Below are 27,509 nucleotides of genomic sequence, written 5' to 3' on the forward strand. Positions count from 1 at the left end.
AATACATAAAATTTCACTATTTCCACCATATCTATTGAATGCCTGAAGATATTTTCTTGAAACTTAGTGTATACATGTATTACCCAATTAAGATTCTCTGGTGAAAGTTTGGGTCATGAGGTCAAAGGTCAAAGGTCAAAAGTCAAAAGGTCAAGTAAAAATATTAAAACTTTTTTTTTTCTCCATACCTTGGAAAATTGTTCAAGGTATCTTCATGGAACATAGTATATACATATACTGACTGGAAGTGATTATCTAGAGAATGTAGGGTTCATGGGGTCAAAGGTCAGGGGTCAAAGGTCAAGTGCAACACTTCAAAATTTTACTATTTCCCTCCTATCATGCAATGCCAGCAGGGTTATTTTTTTTTACACTTGGTGTATGCATACATGTTTAACCTAATAGAAATTCTCTGGAAAGTTTTTTTTTTCTTCTTTTTTTGCCTCAAAGGTCAAAAGGTCAAAGATCAAGTGAAAGTGCTGAACTAACTTTTTCCTCCATGTCTCGGAAGTGGCTCAAGTTATCTTGAAACTTAGTACATATTATGCATGTTCTACCTGAAAGTGATTATCTTATGAATTTTAGGGTCAAGGGCCAGATGAAAATGGTAACAATTTACTATTCAATTCAGAAATTGCACTTTTTCTCCACACCTGTACCTTGAAAATTACTCAATGCCTAAATGTATGAATGGGTCAAAGTCGAGTTAAAGTTCTTAAATCCCTAGATACATGCTCTCCTATTCATCCAATTGAACCTAGGTCAAGGAAGGTGAACATTCAACACATTTGTGACAAACTTGTCATTTCAATATTTTGCCAATTTTGTGAAAATGTAATCACACATTGTCCACATGTACTATCTAGACCTATTGGGAAAATCATGCATTATGGCGGAGGCATACCAGTCGCCAAAGCGACATTTCTAGTTCTTGATCATGTGATCTGCTGAATTTATAGGGCCTACACAATTTTTACTGGCATGCAAGGTGTACACTGTATATCAATATGCTGAAGATTTCACGCAAATGCTGAAAAGATATTTCCAGATGACTGACCATTGAGTTGATGATAGATTTGGATTCAGAAGTCGGCACAGTGCAAACTGCAAGCTGCAATGGACTCAATTCATGAGGAGGGTGTGCATATAACAATGAAGCTGTCAACACAAACCAGGTTGTCTGACCAGTGTATCAATCAAGTTTCTTGAAAAGTTTACTGGTCGCAAAACAGAACATGACCATGCAATGAAAGCTTAAGTACAGAAATAATCATTGTTTAATCTCCAGATCACATGACCGTGTGATATTATGAAGTTTGCAGTACCCCCTTTTCTCTGAGATAGAAGCCAAGTTACATACAGTAATGTCAGTACTGCAGCATCAGGACGTTTCTTTGCAGTCATCATAATAATTGCGTGCCATTTTAAGCCAGAGAATCTAAGTCAGCCCAGGGAGATGGGTTTTCTATCGACCTCCCTTTGCAGCTGGCTACACTGTGCATTTGGTCACTAATCCACCAAATTGTATTGTCATGTTTTCCAGGAAGTCATTGTTCCATAGTGTAGTGAGGCATTGTTGTTGACAGATTAATCTGATCTCATAATCTCGTGAGATTACTGTGAGTCAGATTGTAGAAGATTACAAGCTTAGGTTTGGGTTGATGATGATTGTTTATAGACTAAAGCTATTGGCTTGGTAATTTGAGCTACAATGCAAGTCTGCTTGTCTATTCACTGCTGCATGAAGTCAAGTTATGTTTTAATCATTTGTGGTTATGCAGTAAGAGCATGGAAGTGAGCAAGTTTGTGAAATGAAGACAACTCAAGAAAGTTAACTTTGTTAAAAATACCTTAATTGCAATAAGATGCAGCATTTTATGACATATTCACAGAGGTGAGTTTTAGCACAATGCTGATGACAGATTTCGACTGCTAGATTGATTGATATTAGACCTCTCAATGTTCTGCAATTCAGATTCCAGGTGCCCGTTTTACAAAGGCATTTGCAATTATTAAACTACAGATGCAACCAAGAACCAACCAACCAGCCTTGAGTGTTTGAGGTTGTTACACAAAGGACCTCAATTATCACAACTTTTAAAAGTTGCTGTCATTATGATGAAATAGGCCTCTTGTGGTTTGTGAAGGTGGGATGTTTGTACAGTGAAATGTGTATAGAAGACAGAAGACCTTTAAAATGTGCCAAACATCTAGAAACACACTATGTTCCTGGCATCCAGCCTCACTGTAGAATAGTTGTGCATTAGTCACTCTTCCTCTGTGAATCCTGGAGTACATTGCAACACAGAATATCTCCTTTGCTTAGTTTGTTTCTATATGCACTGCACCTTAATACACTGCTTCATGTTGTTTAAAGGTATGACAGACCAAAAACATTTTTTTTTTTTGTAAATGTGATTATATGCCAAATATTCTTCATCCTCTCAACTTGTCAATTCTTTTAGAAGGAGAAGTCCAGGGACCCATTTCATAAAAGATGTCAGGATAGCAACTCTTGCTGGAATGGCAACTTCTAATAGCAACAGCCTTTATTCTTGTTGTTACCATGACAATTGACATTCCCGCAAGAATTGTATTCATATCAACTTTTTATGAAATGGGTCCCAGAACTTAACTTTAGAATTATTTCATAATGTCACATTTTACTTCATGTGTGGTAAGTTTGCAAAAATATGTCATGTGTTGTTCTTGATGGTTATACATGCCAGTTTCTTGCTGGGTGATTAGTTGTATTTGAACAATTTGGAAAATTGGTATGACAGATGATATCATTAAACGTGTAAAAACAATGAAGTGACAAAGTAAGGTTTGAAATTCTGCTGTATCCCACATTTTATAAGAATCTGAAGAAATTCTGGTCTAAGTATGGGTCTCATGGAGTTGTGCAAAGATGAAATATTAATATCATTTGAGTCCTTGTGCCAAGAGGTAGGGGGAAGGAGAGAAATCAGCAATGTATGTGATTGCCTCTCACAGCTGTGGCTAATTGTCTATTTTTGGCCTCGGGGGAAAAAAGATTTTTATTGTGATATTGCTGTGTCATTTTACCTCCTGCATGTTGATGGTCAAAGAGAATGTGCTCTTTTGTTGGAAGTAAAAAGCTTATTAATCGAGTCCTCCACAAATTCAGGAATGACTTGATCGTAAAAGGCACTACAAGGACAAAGTCACTTCACACTTGGCTTGATTGATCTTAATGACTTAAAGCTCTGAATCAATGCCTGCAGTGATCCAGCAAAAACACAAAAATTCCCTGTTGACAAATAAATGAGGAAGTTTGCCTAAATGATCTAATGAGAAGCTAGTCTCAATCGCAGGTGAGCTATTTATAGTTTAAAAGGGAATGTATAGTGTGTTGTGGGAAGGGGCCTTGTGAACCTCAAGATTCTCTCTCGCGTGTATGGAAGTGGGAGCTAGGGTATCACTCGCCATGGCACGGCATGCCGCTGGGCATTAAGTGAGATGCGAAGCCGAAGGAAATGGGTAAAGCTGGTGAGAGGGAGGTTCCCTGACCGCGGCAAGGAGCCTGATTTCCTGTGACGATGCTGCCGTGAATTTTCCATTCCGATATCCATAGCCTGTCTGTATCCCTCTCTTGCTCTCTGTACTCTGTGTCTTACTCTCGCTGTGTTATTCTATATCTCTCTCTCGCTATGTCTCCCTACCTCTCTGTTTTCACGTCTCTGGAGCGGCACACTAGCAACATGTTTATTGATGCCTTTCCAACATTGACATCGTTGTGGTACTCCACTTACAGTGAAGCCAAAATTTTTCAGGGGGTACGGGGAGGGATGGGGTAAGGGGGGGGGGGAGGAGACAGTGGGGAAAGGGATGGGGGGAAATGGAGAGGGACAGAGATAGAGACCGCGATAATTTGGGGCCAGGGGAGAGGACGTGGGAGATTTCCTCTCTTGAGTCAGGGCTTTTTGAGGACATTTGCGGCTGGTTGGCGGTGAGGTGGCTTTACATGGGTATGTGCCTGCCTGCCTGCAGATTGTCAGAAACCTGAGTGTACGTACACCTGTGCCTGACTCGTATCCACTGCTAACTGGGTGACCATCTTTTCTCTGGATATATATTTGGATAGTCAATTACAGAAAGACCTTCACTGGTGCTTTTAATTTCTGTGCATGTAAGTGCGTGATATATTTGATGTCTTCTAGTTTTTGCTTTTCATCCATCTACATTTTCTATGACACTGTCTTATAGCGTGTGATTCTTTTATCTTGTGATCGAGATCTTGAACCTACCATTGTACTATAAACAAACTCACTTTAATTGGTCAACACTGACACAATTTGTTTGAGATTTTTCTCTCAGTTGTTTAGCAGATACAGAGAACATTCAAACATTATTTGCTTCTAAGGTTGCATGAGCCATAATTGAATGCTATACTGTTGTTTTTTTCCGCTTGTGACATAATCTTTTTAAAACTTTTAAATCAGTTTTTTCTTCAATTCCTGTCTGTCATTCTAACTATTTAGAACTGTTCAATAGAAGTTGCAAATGAAACTTCTTCAGAGTTGATAGGAAGAAAAGATATCAGGATTCTTGCTAGGGAATGATCAAAATTCCATTGATATGAAATGAATCAACTGTGTTCAAATTTACAGCATTTCAATCTGTCAAAATATAAACTTATCTCGATTTGCCCCTCCATGCTGAAGTAGCTACTGTGTAACTGTTGAATATTGCAAACCTTTGATTTGTTGGGACTGTTTCAATATTGGCAAAGGAAGAAAAAACTGTTTCCATGGACCAGGAAACTAATGGCTTTGAAACAATTAAAGGACAAGTTCACCTTCATAGACATGTGGGTTGAGTGAATGCAGCAATATTAGAAGAACACATCAGTGAGAGTTTGAGGAAAATCAGACAATCCGTTCAAAAGTTATGAATTTTTGAAGTTTCTGCTCAGTCACGGCTGGATGAAAAGACCACTATAGCTCGTGATGTCACATGTGTACAATGTCATAAAGAAGGAATAAAGAAAATTCAACATATTTCCATTTTTCTTGCATAACAAAAGAACACTCGGCTTCTCTCTTTCAGAAGGCAGGGGGAATAATATTACCCTTAACATACGTCAGTAACAAGTCAAAGAAATTTGCACTTTATTCAAAAAGGAAAGTTTTGTGAAATTCTCCTTTTATTTTCCTTATATCGTTGTATGCCTGTGACATCATACACTGTAGTAGACTTCTTATCCAGCAGTGACTGCGCAGATACTTTAAAAATTCATAACTTTTGAACAGATTGTCCAATTTTCCTCAAACCTTCACTGATGTGTTCTACTGATATTGCTGAATTCTCTCAATCCTTATGTATATGAAGGTGGACTTGTCCTTTAATGATTGCAGAATCGTATATGAATTTATCAGTTAATTAATTGCTCGATTGATTGATTAATTGATTCATTCATTCATTTATTCATTCATTTATTCATTCATTCATTGATGAACAAATTGAAGGATGAAAGAAGGAATGAATGAATATCAAAACATATACAGATGAATGAATGATTTGACACCAAATACACAGGCTGTAGGGTTCTGCTAATACAAAAGCTTTGTATCGGTTTGAGCAACAAGGTGACCTTCACAATCAGAAAGAAAACCTACATCAACCTTCTTCAAATATTGTGAGCTTTTCTACAAAATCAAAGATTTCTTGTGTGTGTGTGTGTGTGTGTGTGTGTTTCTCAGTAGAATATATTCGTTGCTATCATAGTGTGCAAATTATGTCACCCAAAGTAGTGGATGGTTTGTAACAGTGAACTGGAAAAGGAATTAGATCTTAGTAATACTAAGGCAACGTAGAAATGATATTAAATCTCAATTTGTTTTGCTTCACTTCAAAGGCTCAGATGATCACATAGACAGGAAGCCTCCAGCAGGCTCCAGGGCATCATCCAACCAATCCCTGGAGGCGGGGAGCCAGAAGGGACAGCGTGGGAAGCGCATCTTGCCATCGACACCGTCCAGCGACCGACCCCAGGCGCGCCAGTCCTCCACCTCCAGCAGCTCGGAGCAGACCATGCGGCAGAATGGCTTCGCAGCCTCCAACACCAGTGCCTTCCACAGCCCCCGCAGCCACCTGACCCAGCAGGACCAGCAGCACCCGGACCGCCCCTACAGCCAGGAGATCCCCGACCGGAGGATGGAGCAGAAGGCATTTGGACAGCTGTCGCGCAGGCAGCTCCACGGAAGCTCCGACCCCATCGTCCCCCGTGGCTATCGGCAGGAAGACGACCCCAGAGAATACGAACCGGAGGGTAGCATGGACACTGACGTCCTGCTGAAGGACACAGAGACACTGATGCGGAATCTGGAGGAGCGCATGCGGACAAAGCGCCATGACACGCCCTCTCCGGAGATGTCGGACTCGCACGAAATGTCACACGACATGTCCCATGATCTTTCAGCAATATCATTTGAAGCAGATGTGGACACTGATGTGGATGTGGGAAGTAATGTGAGTTTGGTGGGAGGCAATAACACATGGGGAGGAAGCAAGTCCAGGCATTATTCCTGCCCTGAAGACAATAGTAACATGGAACAAATGCACTATAACAATGGCAGACAAAAGACACCGAGAAGTGTTGAGAAGCCTCGTACAACCCAGGCTGAAGCTTCCACAAGAACAAGCAGTAAATCCAGCACTGCTTCCAGCACTAAGGGAGGTATATGGAGCAGGTTGTCCACACCAAGTAAACACAAAATGACCACTCTGGAGAAAGATGCAAATGCAGACACTGTCAGTGATTCGGAGCATTCTTTCAGGCGGAACACTCATTTAACAGGCTCACTGCCTTCTGGGAGGATAACGGGTCGCTCATCACAAAAGACAAACGCTGCTGCACCAAAGTCCACAAAAAAGCCAAAGAGCACCAAGGCACCAAATATATCACAGCCTCGCCAGACCCGCAGCACCATGTTGCGCAAGAGTCGCTTCAGTGAGGACTCAGGTGCAGACCACAGTGATATTAGCCCAAGTTCAAGCATGTCCGACCTCAGCTCTTCCAGAAACTTCCGCCGAGTGGGTTCTCTCCGCGAAACCTCCACTCGCAGCAGCGGAGCCATGTCAGATTCGGGTCGTCGCACTCCAGTGGACAGGACCACCCGAGTCAGATCCTCCACCCCGACTGCCAGAAATGGTGGTGATTCGTCCAGTAGGACTGATCACAGCTTGGGCTCACAAATAGTCAGACATGCCCGCACCCAATCCCTGCAGGAGCAGAAGATGAAGGCGGCGGAGCCACGTTCAAAGCTGCCCACAGCAGGTTCCCAGAGTCGGTCTGGAGCGTTGTCCCGGAAAAGCTCCATCGGCTCCACGGACGGAAGCGTGTCTGGCGTCCGCAAAACTACTGGGGGAGCCTGGCGCAGGTACGATGCCGCCGAAGACTCGGAACCAGACGTGGAGTCCTACATCAAGAACGTCAGTTCCAGGCGCTCCTTGGTCCAGCAGCAGAGTGAGGATAGGCAGTCCCTGGCCATCCAGAGGCAGAAGTCCAGCTCCCTGCAGAATCTCCAGGCCCCGGGCCCCCAGCGGTCCCAGACCAAGAAGGGAACCAACCTGCGGGTGGAGATCGCTCAGGCCAGCAACACCCTGGCGCAGAATCTGCAGAGGTTAGCCCAAGGAGAGTCCATCAATCAGATCCAGATTGACCGGATACCCAAAGAACAGGTAAGCAGCAGATCCTTACACCCTTTTCAGTAGTTTTCAGGTTCATGGTTATCAATGTTCATATCCTCCTGATCTTTTTGATTGCATTTGCAACCATTTATGAGATGTTTAGTGTTTCCTTCGTTTTAACAATGTTATCGTCCTGTGCAGCAACAATTTTAGCATTTCTTTATTTGAATGAATATTCATGACAGCTAATTAGACATGTTTCAAAATTCTGTCCAAAATTCTGAAAAAAGACAGTACATTTTGCATCTAACACAACTCTGTGAAAGGGATGCTATTCTAAATGTAGATTTAGAATGATATGAATAATTCAGGGCTGTTATACATGATGAATTATTCTTCATTTAACAGTTTCTTTTGTGCCTTTTCACACTTCTCACATGACCATTCACGTAAACTCAGCTCATTTTTCATTTTGTGGTAAGTCTCACTCTCTCTCAGAATCAGCTGTGCTTGGTTGTGGTAGTGCGTCCTGTATGCATGAGTCTAGAGCACCTCGGTCTATATGCCACTTGTAGCGTGTAGTTTGTTGTATGTTATCTGTAGCGGACCCTTGCGACTGCGCGCCCTTCTCAGGACATAGCATTCCTTGGCAGGACCACCGTACTTATCTGATACATTTGCAAATGGTTTATGGGTATCCTAAATGCTTTTTCTTCTCAGACGGCACTCCCATTTATGCCAGCATTATGTATGCATCTGATGCAATATATAGCCAAGTCGTACTATTTATCCACATGCCGAAGCAATGCAAAGGCACACAGTGTACATGCAAAGCCCACATGAGCATTAGCCATTCCTAGAAGTCCTAGAACTAGAAAATCCTGTACATAATGGTAACAAGACAGCTATGTGGGTGTGGCTGTGAATTCAAAACGGGTATCATATAATCCATGATATTGGCACGAAATTCTCAAAAACAGACCATAGATGAGCACTATGCATGCCATAAACTTTACGACTATTGATACCAACTAACAAGGTATGTGAAAATGTCGCCAAATTTTTGCGATGTCAGATGACCTATAACATTCCCTACTATTCCCAATTTCCTTGTTTGATTTTGTTTTTGTTTTTTGAATTCTTAATATGCTTTTGTTTCTCTTGGTGTGAATATGGAGTATGTAGTTGACAAATATCAAGGTGGCTACGACAAATCTCTGGTTAAGATTGTACAGCGGTTTTGTAAATTTGTAAATTCAACCACTGTTTGGGTGTTTGTGAATTATGTGGTGTGTGTTGTGTTAAATATCTGGTCAGGTAGAATGAATTTGGGAATTTCATCACTGCCTTTTGGTGTTTTTTTTTTCTCCTACTCACCTTCTTTTGATTATGTGTATATAGCAGAAAAATAAAATGATTGACAGCATTGAATTCATTTTCTACACTTTACATTGTTAAATCTTTTGTGAACTTTGTGTAATTTCAACATTGCCATACATTAAGCAACACTGAAAACTATTTGGGATATTCTTATCTGAATATCTCCTGTAGTAAAACATAATGTTTGTGAGAGTATGCTACTGTGGTAGTCATAAAACTTATGTGGCGGACAGCTAAAAATCTTGAAGCACATTTTACAATTACTAGCAACGAGAAACGTTGTCTTGGTCCTCCCTTTCTACTTTCTCCTCCTCTGAGCACTCCCTCACCTTTCTTCTGAAACTGAGATTGAAATTTAACTTAAAATCTTGAAACTTATTTTAGTGTTTCTAAATAATGAGTTTTTGGTTGCACTTTAATGCATTGTGAGTTACACAATTTGTCTGTGTGTGTTGTGTTTTATATTTGACTTCAGTATGACTTTGGGGGAAAATAATTTGTATGCATGATGTGCAAGTATGGTTATTTATTGTGACCTTCTGTGCAAATTTGTACATTTTTTTTTTCATTGCCTACACTTTAAAATCTCTTGTTTAGTTTTATGATGACAGAGCATCATGCTCAATACAACTAACATGAGCATGTTCTAATTATATCAGGAATGCCAGGTTTTAGGCAAAAACCTGAAACCATGCCTTGGTAGTACCACGGAGGTGAGACACTTCCCTGGTAGTGTATCAAAGATTGGGTCCCTTTGTGTACAAAGTGGATTGATGTAGATGTATTTCAGGCCCTATCTTTCATTCTAGACTGGTATCCCTGTTATATACTTGTACAGTGTTGCATCCAGTTTAAATGAGTACCTATAAGAGTATCAAAATTACTGAGCATTATGGGTTTTGTAAGCTACGAGATGCCCTAGTTTGGGATTTCAAATGGGACCTATTTATGGCATACATGTAATCAACTACTACAGGGCCCTAGCATTTTTGTTTTTTGCTGCTGTATTTAAAGCCACTGTCCAATTTTGCTGATTGTAACTTCAGTGATTAATCTACTTACCACTACTATTCACCCACCTTACTCCAAACACATTGTACTGGATGGTATTTCTGTGATGTTGCTTTATTCCGAGGGTCTCAAAATATTTATTCTGCTTTATATGCCAACTCGTCACAGCTGCCATTCTAAACAGCCTTTTCCATTTCAACCATTTCCCAGGCAATTTTTAAAACTTGCTTGATTCTTTCTTCAATTGAAATTACCAGGAGGGTGGTTATTTAGGTTTTTGTTCAATTTTATTTTTTGTTACAAAATTATTTCATAGAGGCTTGCTTCTAATTGTTAACTAATAGCCTGATGTATTCTGATCCTGTTGCATGGGCAGAACTGACTATGCATACGGGTAGTCAGTTTCAAGTCTTGGCTTCATTTACAGATACTGTAGAAGTATCCTATGTATTAAAGAGGTGTGCTTTTACCTGGTGGTTTCATTTTATGTGAGGATATTATATTTTCTGTGGAAGGTGTGAAAGGATTGAAAGAAAGCTTTCATTTGTCATAGCCACACTCAGAGGCAATTTAATCTAAAACCTGCCATTTCGTATCGGTGTGCTCATTTAAACCACTGATGTAGAATGTCTTCATCACCAGGAAAGATCCTTAAGATAGTGTCATGGTTTAAATGGTACATATTGCATAAATTTAATCCATATTCTGCTGTGCATGATGACGCTCTGGCAATGAACATTGTAATGTTGAGTTGATAAGTGGACAGCAGAATTATGGCTTTAAAAAAAAACAACCAACCCCCCCCCCCAAAAAAAAAAAAAAAAAAGAAATTCTTTGGAGTCTGTGTAGTCCCACAATGCTAGGCTGTACATGTCAGATTGTAAGGATTAAGATTCATTGCATCAACAAATAGACAATGCTTGAAGTATATATAATGAAAATCAGTGTAGGAGATTCAACACTGGATTGAAAACAACAATAACAACAACAACTGAAAAAAAAAAAAACCCAACAACTGTCTTCATACAGTAAGTTGCTATAAGTGGTAAACTGATTTTCTGTTTCTAGCAAATATTGATGTTCTCATTGTCTGTTATGTCTTGTTTTAAATTAGTCTTCTGTATTTGCAGTGGCATGAATCAATGTATGTGATGTTCTCTATGTCTTCTCTAGTGTCAGTTTTAGTTGGTAAATTAAAAAAAAAAAAGTGATAAAAAAGAAAACAAAATGGCTTGTGTCCTGTCATCGCAATGAAAAACATATTTCCACTTTCAGAACTGAAACACAGTCTCCCGCCTCGATGAAGTCTGTCAAATATGTGGAAAATAAGTGTGACAGTGAGAAACAGTTATGTTCCTCCCTCCAGTCTAAGGGTGTCAAAGTCTTAGTGACAAAGTATCACTCCAGGCTGAGATAGACTGTCTTAGAAACAGAAGACTTATTTAACAAATGTATGAAGCTAGAATGTAAAATGTTTTATCAATATCTCTATCCATTAAACCAGTGCATCTTGTATGTGGGTTGACGACTTCCATTTTTGAAACAATGCTGGTTTGAATGGTGTCAGTTTGACATCCACTTTGATTTTGTTTGATTTGATCTGATTTGATTTGATCTGATTTTTTAATCTATAGCAAGTAATGGATGAGCTACTGGGTGAGGACTCGGTGCACCTGAGTCGACAGGACATCTGGCAGGGGGAGCGTCGACACCCTCAGGTGCCCCTCCAGAGATCCTCCTCGCTAAGCTTCCAGCCAGGTGAGATTCCAGGAGAGTTAAAGTTGAATTCCATCCTGACATGTTGTTGGGCATGAAAACAGAAAAATCAGAGAAGTAGATCAGTGAAATTTTTGGATAAAAAAAAAAGACACACAAACACACAAAAACAAGACAAATTTAGCATGTGTTTGACACAGCTGTTTAGCAGCTCTCCATGCATCCATTTTTATTTTTATTTTTCTCAGGTGAGAAATTTTTGTCAGAACTGTTTGTGGTATATGATAGGAGTAATACAATTTTACATGTCCTCTTCAGCTGATAAGTTTACTGTCTGTCTCCAAAAATCTAAGAAAAATGAAAATTAGTGATTTTTTTTTTTGTGCAAAGCTCATGGAGTGTTGCTCAACACATACATTGCACAGAGTTGTCAATTTGTCTGACGCTGTAAACTTTATCAGTTTGTAAATGTTTTGTGTGTGTCTGATATTTTCCCCAAATTTTCCTTCCCTGATTTTTATGTGTTCGTACAAAGCAATGCCAGGATGGACTCTCCCTTTAACCCGTTGAGGACTAGTTGATTTTACTGTAATACGCATTTCCCAAAAGACACCTGCCTGAGTATGCTAGGGACTAGTCTTCAGCGGGTTAAGGTGGTGGTGGGGGGGGGGGGGGGGGAATGGGGGAGGGGTATTGGGGAGTGTTTGTGTCAGATTAACCCTTGAAATACCACACACTTACAAAGTTGTTGTTGTTTGTTTTGTTTTTTTCTTTCCCAGCATTGTGTCACATGATACTTGTAAGAAAGGATTTGAGTCTAGTGGTGGTCCTACAGTAAAGCCTGTCATCACCATGTCACGCACTATTTGACTAGTCTTCAGCGGGTTAAGGTGGTGGTGGGGGGGGGGAATGGGGGAGGGGTATTGGGGAGTGTTTGTGTCAGATTAACCCTTGAAATACCACACACTTACAAAGTTGTTGTTTGTTTTGTTTTTTTCTTTCCCAGCATTGTGTCACATGATACTTGTAAGAAAGGATTTGAGTCTAGTGGTGGTCCTACAGTAAAGCCTGTCATCACCATGTCACGCACTATTTGACAGTCTAAAAAATAAAGGAATTGTTTAAACTCCAAGCAGTTATGCAAAGATCAACAAGCATTTGATATTTCCCTCATTTATATCATCATTGATCAAGCTATACTCTGTGTCACAGTGTAACTGACAGTTTTGTGAAGGATGAGCTTTCCTCTGACAAACAGATTATATGATGTAGGGAAAAAAAAATTTTTTAAAGTTTTTTTCATTAAAGATGACAGAAAGAGGACAGAAATTTTGGCAAAAGTAGTTTCTTTGTACAGGAAGAATAATTGATTATTGCATGATACCACTTCACATATGATTCTTGACCCAGAACTATATTGACGATATGTATGAGTACCAATTTTGGTCTGCATAGTTTTTTTTAATCGTCTGTCGTCATTACAGACATTGTATTGAAAAGCAGGAATAGGAATTTGAATTTTTTTCAATGTCAATCACAACGTGATGCAATGTAGCTTTAAGATCCCATGGAATCTCCATTAAAAAATCATTCCATGCCAACATTTTTCAGTGAAAATAGGAGAATATTACAAGCAAAATTTCTTTTATTATGTTTTCATTTTGTGTCATATCTTCAAGATCAAACATCTCAAGGGCTTCTTCCAGGCAGTCCACCAGGATACATCAAGAAGAAACAATGGAACAAGTCTGAGGTAACAATCCCCCACGCTTCTTCACCTTGAAAATTCAAACTATGAATATCATAGAATAATTCTTGACTACTCCAGTGCATTCACATTAAATTGCGGCCAAAGCTGTAACAGATAACTGTGTATAAAATAGTGCTTTGAGAGTTAATTTATATCTTTTATGATTTTTGTTGCTTTCTTTTGCTTGAATTAACACCACATTTCCTCCCAAATTCCCTGGCTTATTTTGATTTGCATTTTTTTACATCAGTTGAGTTCAGCTTTTACAGAAGACAACATTGCTTTTTCCAGAGTTTCTTTATTATTTGTATGATATGAAGTTGAATAAATAGTATCCTCTTTAAAAAAAAATTAAAGAATGATAAATTAATGTATGACATAGTAGAAGCAGTACAAGAATCAATCAATCAATATATTTTTTTAATAGTTTTCAGTGAACATAGCATAGATGCTTAACAGAGTATCAAGTAACTATGACTGATACATATGGTAACAGCACCAAGCACATTGCCACCATTCCAAACTTATTTTTAAGGTTGGGAGGCCTTTTCAAAATTTGTCTAAAAGTCATGAGCAAGCCTCTATGCTGATTTGAGTTCTTGTGCAGTCTTGGAACAAACTAGATGTTTCAGAGAGCCTAAACACCAATTTTCATTCAGGTGCAATTTTCCTTTTGCGGAGACATGATACATAACACCAATGTATATTTGAATGCCTGGGACTGTGGTGCCTTGTGCATTTTGGTGTTCATTTGATGCACAATATTACAGCAAAATGTTTTTGATTTTATTGTACTTTGTTGCATTTTTTTTTCTCACTCATGCATTCAGTCTGCGAGTAATGTGTTCATGAGACAGGTTATTCCATTTTTGTTTTTGTTTTTTGCTTCTCTTTCATACAAGGCCCCTTTTGTGCATGGATTGTTGTAGAATAGTCAAGTAGAATACACAGTAGTCTCTAATAAGGCTACTATCACATTGATCATTCAGTCTTGATTTGGATTGCACATAAAATCTACTTATTTTTGGACAGATCTAAAATCAAACTGTTAATTACTCTGTTAGTGGCAATTCATAATATTCCAGACAAGAATAGTATCCATACATTACTTTTTCTGCTCGTACCTGTTTTGTTTCAGATATTTCTCTATGTTTTATTTATGTTTTGTCTTCACTCATACCAATAATATTGAAAAAAAAAAAATCAGATTCTTGTCCACAGCTTTGTATCATTATCTAAACTTATTACACCAAAAAGTCTTAGTCCTTTTTCCTGTGGAAAACCTCAGCAACCTTTATGCAATGCCCAAGTCTGTTGATAAGTGATGTGTCTGAGGCAGAGGTTGTATATGCCATAAATGTGCTCTATGTGAAGTACATTTTGAAATCATGTTACCTCATCCCCAATATTTATTGACCAGTGTGTTTAAAAGTTATGTCGTACCTCTAAACTGTCAAAGCAAGAAGATGCTATCTCGTCTACAGCCAGAAAAACAAACAAACAAACAAACCAGCAGGGCACTGCCTTCTCTGTGTATTAATCTCTTTTGTCGTACATCTCGCTCAGATCCATTCGGGTCCACAAACAGAAATGACCACAGAAAATGCTTATGTCTCCTCTGATCTAGCTAATCTTGAGGGCGTCTAGGGTTTATGGTGTCTCTCCCTACCTTATTTACAAGGTAAAGCAAATCTGAGTTGGCCTTGAATGAGCAAAAGTATCATATGCATCGCCGTGGCAACGTGTGCAGGGTGAGGTTCACTAATTAACTACACTGGAAATAACAACGGCAAAATACGGCAAAAATCTGGGTTGCGAGTCTGTACTTTCCAACTGACTGCCCATCTGTATTTCTGTATCAGTAAGAAAAAAAATGATAGATTTATGATAAAGATATGATCTGTATTGATGCAAATTCTGCCACCAGGCAAGTGTGATAATGTACTTTGACCCCTGTATTTGATCTGTTTTTCATTCCATTCAAATTTGTTGTTTTTTTGGATCATTGTAGAATCAGGATCAGGATTATGTAGTGAGTACCCCCTCGCATGATATATATATATTTTTTCTTCTTCTGTGGGCCCCAGTTTCATGTCTCATGCATGAATGTTTTTTTTAGCATGGCCATTTCATCACAGCAAAACTCTTAAAGGCAGTCATCATCCATTCATCAGTGCATTTAATATTCATCAGACAGTAAAAACCTGCTGCTTTTGGAAACAAGGAGAAACTGGATGACAAAAAAAAAATAAAAAAAGACAAAGTAGTGTAGCTCTTGCGAGCTACACTACCACAAGAGACATGACCTCGTATTACAACCGTACAGACTTACTGTGAATCATGAAATGCATCAATCATGTTTGTGTTTCTGGTTGAATTAGTTGAGATATGAGAGATAATAAAGTTTGTGATACATATAAGAGAAGTGTTTTGCACATTGACTTTTACCATACCTACATTGGTGGGGTAATTCAAGAGGTCAGTGGTTAAAAGCTAGGAAAAAGCAAATACTTGAAACTTAAGCAAATAAAGAATATAAACTTTTAACTCCATGTATTCGTACATGTTCATGGTGTTGCTACCCAACAATGTTGTGCAAAGACAGAAAAAATGATAAATTATGTAGTTGCATGACAGGGTACTGTCAGTGAATGTCGGTTTCTTCATGCTTTTATACTAAAATATTACGCAATCATGAAAATATACAAATTTCATGTACATATGTGACCCGCGACAACGGTTTCAGGCAAAAGTCGCAAGAGCAAATTCCTCCCTAGGCGGGGTACAAAGATTTTGACCATTATTTTTGTGGATTTAGGTTTTTTGCAGAAATCGAATCTTTGATATGTTTTCTACATCTACACTAAATTTCAGAGCATAAGATTAACTTTTTCCTATCGAAAATGGAATTTTAAGCACCCTATGTTGGAGCGCACTCGTCAGTTTCGAGCTTCTTTCGAACGCCGCGCCAATATCCCCAGCGTTGCTACGGCGCAGGGCCTCGCATGCGATTGGCTGGTGCGTCGCATACATTTACATAATTCGGCTTTCGGAGACACCAGTTGCAGCGTTTGGGGAATGCTTTGTCCACGCGTGCACGATTACACGCTCCATTGTTCTTGCTATAGTGGTTTATATACGTTCGCTCTGTAGTGCGTGCTCCGTTCGTTTGGCTTTCTATCCAAACTATTCTACCGCAATGTTCGACAACGGAAGTGAAACAAAAATCATGTAGCATGACATAACCGTGTGAAATGTTATTCTCAAATTTGTCTACTTATACATGTAGTAAAAATTATGACAGCAGACTGACTCAATGGAAGGTAGATGAGAGGAAAGGAGCGGTCACAATTGACTAATTATATTCAAATACTACACGTCAAGATCGCACCAAACTAACGAGTCGTGTTTGTTTGTTTGTTTGTTTTAATTTAATTAGCACCACCGAACAAAGCAACATATAGGCATGTTTTGTAAAAGCAAAACAAACAGAAAGCGTGACCCTTGCCAGCACTAGCAATTTTCTGCCTTCAACAGGGTCGCCAATGATATAGACAAATCAACCACTATGAAATCGCGATTTCTAAATGTGTGGATTCGCCACCGCTCCTGTTACATGCACACGGTCATGGCGTGTGGATGCCATTGCGTAATGCGTGCACCAAATACACATGTACATGTACACCATACAGCTGTACGTGCAATTATCGTATTCGCCATCTTGAAAGACGTACTGTAAACAAACCCGAGCGAAACGCATTGTTTTTCGGCTCCATACGCTGAGTTCCGAGGAAGGTGCCCGGGAAATTTGACTCTCTCAGTGAGCCAATCAGAAGGCGATGTGGTTGCTAGAGGCGGAGCTTAACATCGATTGGCACCATCGTACGGATGGGTGATTCTCCCCTCGTATCGCCGCTCGGACATTGTCTTTGAGAAAGAGGTGAATCTTCAAAGCCTGTTTTCTCGCAATTTTGACAGGCTAACAACTAAAAAAGTGCATTTTACTTCTCTTTCTATGCCCATTTATGGTGCCGAAGGATACAAGTGTTTTATATCAATGCAAAGCTTAGGAAATGGGCAATGTGATTCAGTCAAAAAATGATTTTTCGAAATTCCCGACTTTTGCCTGAAACCGTTGTCGCCGGTCACATATGTGCACCTGTGGAAGAAGTGTTCATCAATGTAAATGCAATTCAGACAATCACCCAGAAACATGCTACACATTCCTTTCAATCACAGCTCATACAGTCAGTAGTCCACAACATTAGTTACATGATGTCATACTAGCAAGATTAATTATGCCATTTCATGTGCCAAATACAATATGCTGGTATATGGCCAAAGCAATTAAAAGAACTCTTGTTTTCTTTTCATGCTGTAGAAACTTTAAAAGTACTTTCAACTTTATAGAGTAGAGCAGGTTTTTTTTGAAGCCAAATAAACTTTGCTCGAAATTGGGAGTGCTTTAGTTAGATGCCTCCTGCCTTGACCGTGAAATACCACTCCATGTTCAAGGTAACTTTAATCAATCAAGTCAGTTTAATTAACAGATTGTCAGAAGTTTACGCCGCGATGAGACATGCATGAAGAAAGCAATGGAATTTTAAAGTTGTCTTATGAGCCTCCTATGGACAAATCTTTCCTCAATTCTCTTCAAATGTTTAACATGAGATTAAAAGGAAATATATATTCCTTTACATTAGCCTTGTAGGGTTGATAATGATATTTCTAAAGGGAAAAACATGGCTTTTACACTGTGCTTTTTTCTTTTGGCAAATCAAAAGGAGAATAATTATCAGATAATGGCATCATTGCCTTATCTTATTTGCATATGTGGTTGCTAGTAATATCACGGTGTCATTTAAAACACTGAAAATGGAAATTACTTCCATAGGTCATATATAAAAAAAAAAAAAAAGATTTTTAAAAAGGAGGAAAAAAAGATTCTTCTGGTTCATGTGTTTGATTTCATCAAAAATGATTATCAAAGCCAACTCAAGCATGGAGAGGTGTTTTAAGTAAAAGGAAGCTTAAAAAATGGATTGTGTCTACTGCTTGCCAAATGAAAGTTTAAATCACAATAATTGTTATCAATCTTGGGATGAATTCTCACAAAGTGTATGCATGTTTGTAGATCAGGAAAATTGGAGTTTAGTCTCAAAAGAGGTTGTGTGTAGTTTGATGTAGTTGCTCACATTCATGAGACATTGGTTGTATTTAGAGGTCAGAGGTCAGAAAAGGTCATGCAGGGTCATCTTTCAGCTCAAGTTCAATATTGCTTGAAATTATGATAATTAGATTATAGCTTATGAATAGAGCGCACCATCCAATTCATCGAGCCGGAGGGACATTGTTGTGAGAAATAAACCTGTCCATATCTTTGTATTAAAAAAAAAAGAACAGAGAAAACAAATTTGGGTACCTAGGATTGACCTTTTTGTCAAGTTCACACTTTATTCATCTCATGTCAATAGCCATTAGTACAATGTGAGTTAATTTTCCCATCTTTTTAAAATCAAAATCTGCAGCATTCGCAAAAGAGTGCTGTAGTGATAAAAAGTTTGCTGTGAGGAATCTCTCAATCAATAATTGTATCCAGTGCTAGGTTAAAAAACAGGAATCATCTTCATATTTCAAAAACAAAAAAAAAAAAGCATTGCAGTTTTGAAATTCATAAAGCCCATTACTGTGTGGTTTTCATTCACAATCATCAGAACTTTCATCAAGTGACAACAATGAATGATATGTACAGTGTGTATCTATCATAAACATATTCATTGGCTATTGAAACAACAATGATTATCTATCAGTAACAAATATATCTGTATGTATTTTAGTGTTCATTTTGTTCGGAAAAGGAGGCCTGATTAGTTTAAAGTGCTGGCTGTTGTGTGGACCCCATTCAGTTTTAATTGACTTTTCATTTCTCATTGATGGTCACAGTAATTTTGTTTGTCATGTAAAAAAGTTTTAAGTTGCGTGTAACATTGTCATGTAATATTGTTTTTGCTGTTGTAACTATCGCTCTTTTCAAACACCATTCCTAGCATTTGCTGATCCCCTTCCATTATTTTCTCTGTCATCGCTCATGTCACGCAAATTGCTTCTGTTTTTGTTTTTGTTTTTTGTTGTCATGTTAATGGTGCCATCCTTGTGCAGCTGTCAGTTGTTTGTTGCGAGTTTAATGATGATGTCATTGCTAGTGTGCATTGTGCGTGATGCCGCGTGACTAGGTGCGAATGTGTCACGTTGGCCCACTGTACAGTGTGGCCTAGATACGGCCTAGATACGGCCGTATCTAGATACGGCCAGGCAGAACTCTTTAATACTTGGCTATACACCTGCAATATAATGTATTAACATGTGAAAAGTTTGAATGATTGAAAGTATACATGTACATATTGTGAATAATGTCATGCCTAAATTTCATATAGGCATACGTTCATACTCATTTATGATACATAAGCAGATGCATACATATTCATACATACATACATGTACATTTGTATGTATATACATGATAATAGTGAACATGCACAAGCATACATTATAATATAAAACATACAGTTGTACATACATACATACAGATATACCGGTACACACATGTACACACATGCATGAACACATATGTGAATATATGCCCACAACTACATAAATAGGCATTCAATTGAGGTTGTTTTCCACGACTGGCTGACAGAATGTGCCTTCGCATTTGGTAGCAAATATTAGCATGTCTAAAGATGCTTTGTTTTTTATGCTCCCTGCATCTGCTATGCGCATAGTATTTTCCAATGCATGAAAAATGAGCATTGTGTTGCTTTTGTCAAAATACTGTATACGCCATATATTTAGCGAGTCTAATTTTTTGCGAATCAGGACAATTTGGAGAGTGGTAGAATTCACGATTATGGAGCACAGTTATGAACAGAGAGATATATGCGTGGGGGTTGCATTAATTTTTTTTGTGCATTTTTGGTATTTCGCAAATGGCACCCGACTCACAAAATTCTCGAAAATGAAAACCTTGCAAAATATATGGCGTATACAGTATGTGTCTTTGTAGACTTTTGCAGTAAAATGATGCAAAAACAGTGCCTTATATACCCGGTAGCCTAGATAAAAGTGGTGTATTGAAGGTGACTTGTGCTAGTACAGATTTTTGTTTTTTCTTTTAATGTCTGTAACTTGTGTATTAGTACAACTGTTTAAAGGTTTTGTGGGTATATCTTGTTTTTGTTTAAGTTTAGTTTAGATTTGTTTTGGTACTCATTGGGGTATGTAGATGTTTGTTTTGCCACTCAACCTTCAAAAACAGGGCAGGACCTTATACTCTGCATGAGGCCATAGCATTACAATGCATTTCTGCCCCTAGTCTTCATCATGACTGGAAGTTGAATTAGCATGAAGAGAAAAAAAAAAAAAAAAAAAAAAAAAAAAGATTGCTTGTAAACTGTACCTTGGCTTCATTCAGCTGTAATTACTACTTGTAGCTCATATGATTGTGCCTTTGGCTGGCAGACACACTCTGTAACCTGATTCAATGACAAGGTCATACTGCCCTCTATAGTAGAGGCCAGGCAAGGTCATGTGACAAATAACTGCCAATGAGTTGCAACAAATGTAGCATGTTTAAAGCCTCTTGTCCATCCTCTTTAACTTTTTTTTTTTTTAAATATATAAACAAGAGTGATAACTCTGATTCTGGAATTGATTGCAGATTGCATTGGAAATTGGAGAAAAGATATGAAAACATTTCTGAAGCATTTATACCATGAAAAGACTTCAGTTTGCACTCTATGATGAAATGCAGAAAACAAAAATTCAATTTCCTCCCAAAATGCAGAGCTTCAGTTTATTTTCATGATAGTGTTCATTCACATGTGAGAGACTTTAGTCATGAACATTTGGAGATTGTTTTAGTTATGTTCTTCTCTGTGAAAGAACCCTAGCAATTGTTAATTTCATGAAAGCATGCTTTTATTTGGATACCGTGTAGATATTACAGTGCATCTTACATGTTGTATTTATCTGGGATTCGTTTTCTTATGTTTTTACTTTTTAGTTGAGTGTGGCATTGTTCATTACCTTTGTGCCTGACATGTGACCTTATTATCCATATAATCCTTTGAAAACACTCAATGTGATTAGCATGCCAAGTTGATGGGGGCGGGGGAAAATGCCTCCTATTACAATCTGAAGCTTTTGGCAGGGTTCTGTAGAAAGCTTTGAATAACAAGATATGGGGATTCTAGGCGAGCAGAATCTATATTTCTTCTTCTTCTTTTTCAACTGATGTTGGGGGATATGAAATGTCTGTTAAGCTCTTGCTAGTGTTCTGTAGAATGCTTTAAATAACAAGATTTCCAGATTTTAGGATAACAGAATATAGTCATATTTTTTCTTCCGTGGATGTTGGAGGGGAAAAAAAGTGTCTCATAGCAGTTTCCTTCTCCTTACTTTCCATAACTGGTTTGCAAATGCCTTTAATTTCTATATGCATGCTTTCTATGCAAAAGCTATCCATGATATTGCCAAAATTGACTGAAGGGATACCTGAGGCTTGCCTTACCTGGCAACTCTGTAGCATTTAGTTACAGTGTGTACTGTAATTATAGATTCAGAAAACACATATGGGCAACTTATCAAAGTCTAGACTGGCCTGTTGCAGGTAGATGAGCTCATTCCACTGAACAATGCTCTCTCACTAGCACTTCATCTTTTATGAATAAAATGGAAAATGTAATATTTGTTGGAGTGTTGTACACAAGAGGGAACCATTTAATATTCAGCCATCATTCATTCTAAAAGAAATCTCCTCCTCCTCTTTTCAACTGTGATGAATTTTGCAGTCCATCTTGCTACATGTCGTAATTAAACACCCTACTGAGAATGCCTTACACAGGTGGATAGAATCTAAAATCTCCATCTTGTTCTTCCCAAATCCTTTCCTGCAGTCATTTGACAGCCTGGTACTGTCTTCCATCCACCACCTGTCCATCAAGATGAAAGATTCGGCGGACAAGATTGCCTTCAAACTCAAGTAAGCTGAACTTGTGCTTTATGTCAATTTCTGTATTATGATCCTATGTTTCCTTCCCTTTCTATCTGTTGTTGTTGTTGTTGTTGTTTTTGTTGTTGTTGTTGTTTTCAATCTGATTCTGGTAAGTTAAATCTTATTTAAATTCCAGAGTGTAAACGTGCTAGGTGAAACTTTTTGCAGTGCAGGTGTAAAACTTCACAGAGGATCAAAGAAAGTATGGATATAGATTTAAAGTGTGCAAAAGTGGTAAAGATATTGTTTGTTGCCAGAAAATAAAGGGGTAAAAGAAAGACGAGTTGGTATTTGAATTGAAGTGATCTTCTTGTGTTGATTTCAGCAGCAGACATTTTATGCAACATCTGCTGTAGTATGGTTTTGCAAATTTGTTTCAATGATTCTATTTTCTTGAACTCTGCCTTCCCCTTTTATATCACCTCTGATAATAAAAAATGACACATGGCCCCATAATGGTTCATTCCTCGGAGAAAAAGAAAAAAGAAACCTCCCCAAGGCTTGACCCCCCAAAAAGCTACAGCTTTTAATTTTCCAGTAGTAAAGTATTACCACTCTTTGCCCTGGTTTTGATTCTTGTGTATGTCGATCCTCTACAAAGCAAAGGACTTTACATGCGAATCCGTCACTCAATGTGCTGGTTGCAATCTTAACCTTATCAAAATGTCATGTCATAGAATGTGTCATCCCTTCACTACACTCTTGTCTGCACTTGGTCTTTTGTGTGTGACTTTTGATCAGATGTTTTTACTTTTGCTTGTTCGAGGGCTAGTGTCACAGTGTGAAAGAGACAGAGACAGAAGAGATTGGGGGGGGGGGTGGAACGGAATCTAAAGAGGAAGTGTGCCTTAAGAGATGTGTGCAAGGAACATCTAAAATCTCTTTATCCCAGAAATGATTTCAATGTAAAAATTAGCTGTTTAAAAAAAGTAGCCAAAAAAGAGTTTTAAACAGCAAGAGATAGAACCTAAAAAAAAGAAGAAGATATTTTGAGAGGAAATCCTGACCTATTTCTTTAGAGTTCTCATGTCTGTATTATTGTAGACTGTCGTCACTGACGGCCATCCTAGGATACACAGTGCCATTACTGATTTCATCTCCGGAGATCCTGACTAGAATCCTTGTGTATTGCTGCTGCAGGATGTCGATCAGTGAAAGATAGAGATATTTTAGGTTTCCAAGGTCCACGCATGACTGCCTATCTGATGCCGCCCTGTCTTGATTTACAGCTCAATGATGAGTGAAATGTTTGAGGCATTTTTCTGGCTGTGAACAGACTGTTGGTTTGTTCGTTTGTGTGTGTGTGTGTCATTTTTCTGCTGTGGGAATGGCAGTTTTATAGTGGTGATAGAAATAATGATGATAACAATGAATCAGATAATGATAATTATGAATGATGATGACAATAGTGTTGACGATAATGGTGGAAATAATGATAGTTATAATATCATTAATGTGACTATCGTCACCATGAATATTATTCTCATTACTGTAAAAGTCAATATTCTTGCACAATTAATTTTTCATGCTTAGTGACTCAAAAACATATTTGCGGGTTCTTGAATTTGTGCTCCGCAACTGTCAACCCATTCAATGTATGCAGAAAAAGTTGTGATTTTCACTGGTTTTAAATTCACACTAGCCAAAAGTAGAGCGAAATATGTGAAAATTAATGTACCGTGAAAATTTCTGCGTTTACACAATCGCTTTTATGTGATTGTTACATTGCTGATACCATGAATCAGACCAACTTCGATGGAACATGCAAGAGTGAACTGCTGATTTTAGTATTTTCACAAGGGCACCTCAGTCTTGCAACTGCAACAGAGAAAGCTACAGAGTGTGAGCTGTGGTATTTTGATCCAGAAGCCAAGGAGGTTTGCACGGCACGTGCCTGCTAAAAAACTTCTGGACCTTTCAATCTGTCTCTTGCAGGAAGCTGCAGCAGCCCGGTGCCAGCGAGGAGGAACTGTCCCGCGTCCTGAGGGACTCCGAGTTTCCGCTGCTCAAGACCAACAACAAGGAGGTCGCTGGCATCCTGCAGAACCTACGGAAGATGGAGAAGAGATTAGAAGGTGAACTACTTTAGATTGAATTCCTTTTCATCATTCTTTCTCTACCGCATGATGTGGAACAAATTAGAAATGCTACCTAAAAACTGCCATTCATGTGTCTATCTTGAAATCAAATTGAAGGTTATGTCTCTGCCATACCATACAGCGGAGAGTTATCGATATTTAACTTGAAAAAGATATAGTCGAAAAGGAGAACTGTCTTCAATTTTAGCAACTTGTAATGATGCATACCAAACACTTTGAAGATGAAAAATATGCCCTAAAATAGCAAATTGGAAATGGAGTCATGTTATTTAATATGGCAATGAACAGTATTACTTTTGACATGATGTATTCATCTTATTTGTTCTTGAATGCTTTGATGTGTTCTGCTGTAAACAGCTGATATATTGTAATCAAGTTGAAGAGACTGATGATCAGTGTCATTACCAGTCTATATGAATTAAAAAAAAAAAAAAAAAGGTTTGGAGTGTGATTAACAGTTTTGTGAAGATGAAGGAGAGATCAAGACAACAGTACCACCTGGCATTCCTCATAACCTTCAGAATTCAGTTTGTCTACAAGTGCAGATAGTTTTTCAGTTGTATTAGGTGTGAAAAATTATTGTTTATTTTGGGAAAGGACTTTGACATCATTTTGATGTATAAAGTTGATGCTAGTGTTCAGAGTAGTATACATTTTTAAGTTTTATCTGAATTACTCACAAGTTGTAACATCTTTTTTTTTACCCTGGTATGCATCACAGAAATCCACAGCATGGTGGACCCTCGTAATGAGATCAAACTCCCTGAGCAACTCTCGCCTGTCAACCAGATGCGGCGGCAGTACATCAACGAGTTCAACTTCGGCACTGCCTCAGACTCGGAAAGTCCCCGGTCACTGCCCCCGTCCACGCCCCGGGGCCACGTTGGGCGGGCAGCTGCGGTCAACCCGGCCCTCGCACGGCCCAGGCATCCCCAGCAACAGCAGCAGCAGCAGCATCCTCAGGCCCACTACCAGCATGAGGAGGGGGAGGAGTATTACCTCTGAGAGGGTTGACTCCATCCCCTTTTGGGACCACTGGGGTAGTGTATCCAAGTGACTGGTATCTTCTCTCAATGCGCATTCACACTTTCCTCTCTCATGTGATGTGCTTTCAAACAGTAAGTCCCCATCATCAGAAGAGGGGTAAACAGCATCTCTGTCTAGCCCAGGAGCTGATGAGACTGCTTCACCAGAAGATGATATGATGATGTCATTAGGGAGCAGTCTGAGGGACAGCTCCACGACTGTGATGTAGACGAGAGAAGAAGTAGTGTAATTTACCAAGGTTTTAACTTGCCATTCTAGTATTTCCAGTGATTGAATGAAGTGGAGGACGAAAGTGATGAAATCCCTCATCAACAAAGAGGGGAAGAAATCACACCAGAGCAAGCGTGGCGGAGGAGGAGGAGGAGGATTAGCTTGTCATCTGAGTGTTTAATTCTTGACTCTATCAGTGACATGTGATGTTAGTTTTGATGGGGTGGCCAAGCTTCTCAAACTCATCAATCACAAACTTCTCAGACTCCTCAAACTCATTCAGGCCGTCAGTGATCAATGTTTGGAGTTAAATGAAATGCCGTCATTCGCTCATCAAGTGTGCTGATTTACTTCCACTGTTCAACTCTCTATCTGGAGCCTGTGTTACTCATCAGCTGTATCAGACAAACCATTGCCAAATGATGGTGAAGGAAGCTCTGGTGGATTTTGATAAGTGCAGTGGGGGGTGTCTGAGGCAAAACACTGCCTGTTTGCCTCATCAGCCAAGGATAGATTCTATCTCCAGCAAGAACAGACACATGGCATCTGGAGATATTTCTCTCCTGGAGATATTACTCTCAGTAATTTAAAACTCCTGTTTTTGAGGGTCTCTCTCTAGCAAGAATTGAACTCTTGATATTTTGAGATGTTACAATGTTCAGAGAGAGACAGACAGACAGAGAGACAGATACAGATGAGTGAGAGAGAGAGAGAGAGAAAAACTAAGTGATGGACTGTTGGGTAATCATATTTTTCTTTTATAAAGATCAATTTCATTCATCTCATATCATCACACACTCCTGAAAAAGCAAAAGAAAATATCTGTAGCCCACCAACAGTGTGTTTGTGTGTGTTTGTGTGTGCATATACATTGTATAAGCAATATCTGCTGTGAGAGAGAAAGTCAAATTTAGCAAAATATAAGAACAAAGAGTCAAGAGAGAAAGAGAGAGAGAGAGAAAATAATAACTAAGTATTATAAGACAATCAAGTATTTTTTTCCTGAAATACACTGTTGTTTTTTGGCCTTGCAGATGAAGTGTGGCTGACCTTGTAGCGTTTGTTGGAATGTCTTACTTTCACCATCTCAAGTTCAGATATGTCCCTCTTAGACAGAATTAGATAGAAAATAAAACTGAAAATTCATCTCAATTAACTTCCTTAGTTTTGCTATGGTTGTCTGTAGTATATAGTGAACAACAATTGGTACATGCCTCAGTATGAGTCAGTTTTATGCAAGTGGTGAGTACATTCTTTCTGTTAATTTTTACATCTAAAATGTGGTAAAAAAAATAATAAAATAGTGAAACACAACAAGTAAATTGTGTTGAACTTGTATTAGGTTAAAAACTGGTATAGGTAAAATATTAGTATTTGTAATTTTGATTTTAATGAAGTGCAAACAGTGTAACAAGAGCAAAATGATTATTATCGTTTATTATTATTATTTTTTTTTTTTTTTTTTGCAACAGGCACATGATATACAGGCATATGAACTCTACTCAAATGCCATGGAGTTGTCTGTGATATATCTGTATGTTCGCAGGCCAGTTATTCCGTGTTATAGTGACATGAGCAAAGTGTGCGA

At 38.6% G+C, this 27,509-nt stretch overlaps 1 protein-coding gene across 1 annotated transcript in view; it reads left to right on the forward strand.

Moving 5' to 3' along the window:
• The window catches only part of LOC140235863 (uncharacterized), a 77,251-nt gene extending 50,727 nt beyond the window's left edge, over positions 1–26,524 (forward strand). Inside the window, exons 11-17 of the mRNA XM_072315863.1 lie at positions 5,882–7,707; positions 11,682–11,805; positions 13,443–13,516; positions 15,525–15,545; positions 22,468–22,553; positions 24,501–24,640; positions 25,386–26,524. Coding sequence (XP_072171964.1) covers positions 5,882–7,707; positions 11,682–11,805; positions 13,443–13,516; positions 15,525–15,545; positions 22,468–22,553; positions 24,501–24,640; positions 25,386–25,669 — 2,555 coding nt within the window. The 3' untranslated portion in view covers positions 25,670–26,524. The remainder of the gene's footprint in view (positions 1–5,881; positions 7,708–11,681; positions 11,806–13,442; positions 13,517–15,524; positions 15,546–22,467; positions 22,554–24,500; positions 24,641–25,385) is intronic.
• The last annotated feature ends 985 nt before the right edge of the window (positions 26,525–27,509 follow it).

The sequence above is a fragment of the Diadema setosum genome, chromosome 1, assembly GCF_964275005.1.
Source record: "Diadema setosum chromosome 1, eeDiaSeto1, whole genome shotgun sequence".
NCBI lineage: Eukaryota > Metazoa > Echinodermata > Echinoidea > Diadematoida > Diadematidae > Diadema > Diadema setosum.